Here is a 3211-nt window from a genome sequence, read left to right on the forward strand (position 1 = left end):
TACAACACAGTAGCATACCAAGCAATAAACTTACCAAATTCAAGACCACTCTAGAGCAGAACCATAATATCAATAAACAAAACTAGTTGTGGAAGCAGGAGGTGAAATACCTCACTATGCTTTACCAACCTACCTAGATAGAACAAAGTTGAAGGAATGGACACGAGCTCCTAAAGAAAATTGAGCACAACGCCATGTAAAATATAAACAAATAGCAACAACTTGAAGGTAGACCAGGTGAAGGAGAGCGAGGATACAACCTCACCTTCTTTCTCACAGGGCATGTACCTCCACTACGCCATAACAATAATTGCACATACATAGTGAATAAACATGTAGTAACGTGCCATAACTAAATACTAACATCTATAGAGTGGGCACTCCTTACCGAGAGACTCCACTAACACCGGTATTAACACCCCCATCGGGGGAGTTCATTTAAATATTTAACGATTTATTTTAAATATTTTAAAATAAAACAAAGAGAAATTACCTAAAAACCTTAAGTTTTTTCTTACTTTTTGCCACTTAAAAGTAAAAGAAAATTGACGATGCAATACCACCAATTTTACATTTCCTTTATTCTATTTAAAGTGAAATTATTTCATTTCAAATAATTCAATATGCTTTTAAGTATGAAATTAATAAACACACTAAATTTAAAAGTCAATTTTTGATTAAATATTTAACAATTTATTTTAAATATTTTTATATATTAATAAATACTAAATAGTCTTTTTCACAGGAATATGGTGATACAATTTCAATCAAGTTTTCCTGTTGTTTAAAATACATTTTTGAATGCATAAATGGATTTAGGGCCCTCAAAAACCCACAGAGCACTCTAATTTTACAAATTAAACAACTTAAACTCAAGTTTGATTAAAATTAATCAAAGAAATAATGAAAATTAAAGTAAACCTAAATTTATTATTATAATAAAAAAATTCAATTTAAAATTTGATTTTAATAATAAAAAGTATTAACCCACTAAAACAAAAATATGATATATACACTATTATTTCTTTGAAACTACATCCACTCTATATTTCACAGCCTGACCCCAAACTTAAGTAACAGGTAGACTAAATGAGTGATAACCATGTACTCCAAGTCATGGTTTTTTACAATATCCTATTACAACACCCTGAGTCATCGTTTTTTACAATTTCCTAAATTTAACTCCACCACCGAAATTAACTGGTTTTTACATTTGCCTATTACCTCTCATCATTTAGTCAAAAACCCGTTCGTCCATGATAGGATAAAGCATTATACAACTGACACCTAATAAGAAAAACTCTACGGGGTATTTCGAAATTTACACAATGAATTTGGGCCTCAGAACAAGATATCGGAAGAGATAAGGGAATGAGCAATGGTGCTTGATTCCAAGGTTAGTTGTGCAGCACTGCAATTCCCAATTTCAATTCCCATGGTTTTAAAGCCACTATGGGAGAGCTTGCGACTCAGCTCCAGTGCCTGCGATCTCAGGACACAATTCTCTTCTATTATGTGAGCATAATGCTGTGAAGCAATATTGACTTTCTTCAATATCTCACAATTCTCTGCTGTCAGCTGAGCAACCTGAGCGCTCAGCTCGTCCAGCTGATGTTGTTTCCTGAGCCTGGATCTCCTCGCTGATTCTCTGTTAGACAACATCCTTCTTTGCTTCCTCGCGTCTATCACTTGCTGATCCTCTGCTTCATCAGAGGCTGAAATGCTCCGAGAATGTGAGATGCCCTCCCCATTGGCCCCACAAGAATACAATGAATCCTGAGTTGGGCACCTCTTGTCCACAGGCACACGCAGTGATTTCTTTGTGGGCACTGCAGGTTTGGCCTCAGAAGCATTCAGATGAGCAGCAACGTTTATACTGTTGTATTGGGTACTGCCCATATCATATATTTTTCCACTGAATTCTACTGGATGGATTGGGAGGACAGAGTTTTTGGGAATGTCCATTTGATTTGAATTAGAAGTAAGCATCTGATTTGACTGCAGCCCTGTCAAAGAGGGCGAAACAGGGCCAAACCTTTGAGATCGTTGCCTGATAATATCTGTCCGCTCCATTAATGAAAATGTTACCGCTCTGGCTGTATTACAGCTCCTTTTGCTGCCTGTGATGAATCAATTCGAATTACAGTTGTCAACATATACCCAATTCAACAGGAAAGGTATTAATTCCTGAAATGATCGCAGAGACAAAAATTTGGGAATTTTCAAGGAAACCCAAAAGATACAGCCCTATAGCTATCCGCTGCAATGGAGAAAAAAGAGACAAGATTTGTACCAGAGAACCAAAAGCATATGCAGCAATGGAACAGATCAAACACTATATAGAGTAGCTTGTGAAGAAAAGTCAACAAAAGTGGGATCTTTGGCTGCCCAACTCAGAATCTGACTCATACACACATGCATGCTGTGCTACTTACAGACCAGTTGATTGTATTGATAACGGCCACCCCACAGCTACAGCTATATCATTCAAATAACTTCAATATATTGGTCTATGAAGATTAAACCAGCCTTGCCTGTATCAGAATTACGGGCTTTCGTTATTGTAAGGAGGCCTCGTGGACCTTCCAACCTACAGTCAGAAAAGCTACCAAAAGTTATATTTAAGTCCTAAATTTAAAAAACTGAAAATCCAAATCCAAACACAATCCAAAGTACATGAACAGACAAAATTTAACAGACCAGATGATTACACGGAGTGAAAAAAAAGCAACAAAGGCATAGAGAGTACTGACTTCTAGAGCAGCAGGTAGCAGAGAAAAGCTTTGAAGAACTGAAAGGGAGATTGTGTTTGAGCAGAGGATGTATTAATGTGTGTGGATCAATGGAATGTGACCATGTAAAAGAGTAAGAGACAATCCAAAAAGCAGAAGAGTACAATAATCCTTTTCGCCAGTAGGACCCACATTGAAGCGAGGAAATAGCTCAAAGAGTGTACAAATGGATAATGCACAGCCAGTTCTATATATGAGAATAATGAAGCGACGATTTGAACAATAAGACAAAAGGAACATGATAGCGCCAAGTCATTGTACAATCCAGATTTAGCCGAATTTTGTATTTAATTAAACATTTTTAAGAAGGAAGGTGATCTGAGTAGAAAGTATCAACCATTAAAATAATTTTCCCTGAGACTAATCCGTATGAGTAATGTAGCACTCATTTAAAATATAAACCATTCGCTCATGTCAAT

The 3211-nt window shown here is 36.3% G+C and overlaps 1 protein-coding gene across 2 annotated transcripts; it reads right to left on the reverse strand.

Annotated features, from left to right (window-relative positions):
* Nucleotides 1–1103: 1103 nt before the first annotated feature.
* On the reverse strand, nucleotides 1104–2838 carry LOC149178347 (transcription factor HBP-1a-like). 2 transcript variants are annotated; one of them, XM_089423620.1, is made up of 2 exons: nucleotides 2754–2838; nucleotides 1104–2590 (listed from the first exon to the last, which is right to left on the reverse strand). In XM_089423620.1, the coding sequence occupies exon 2, from the start codon at nucleotides 2071–2073 to the stop codon at nucleotides 1342–1344; it is 732 nt and encodes a 243-aa protein (XP_089279746.1). In that variant the 5' UTR covers nucleotides 2074–2590; nucleotides 2754–2838; the 3' UTR covers nucleotides 1104–1341. The 2 variants fall into 2 exon arrangements, with proteins under 2 accessions (XP_089279746.1, XP_089279747.1); XM_089423621.1 differs by having other exon boundaries at nucleotides 1104–2120; nucleotides 2294–2832.
* Between the last annotated feature and the right edge of the window lie 373 nt (nucleotides 2839–3211).

The sequence above is a fragment of the Pinus tabuliformis genome, chromosome 4_1, assembly GCF_031772625.1.
Source record: "Pinus tabuliformis cultivar Carrire ecotype Pingquan chromosome 4_1, CPIR1, whole genome shotgun sequence".
Lineage (NCBI taxonomy): Eukaryota > Viridiplantae > Streptophyta > Pinopsida > Pinales > Pinaceae > Pinus > Pinus tabuliformis.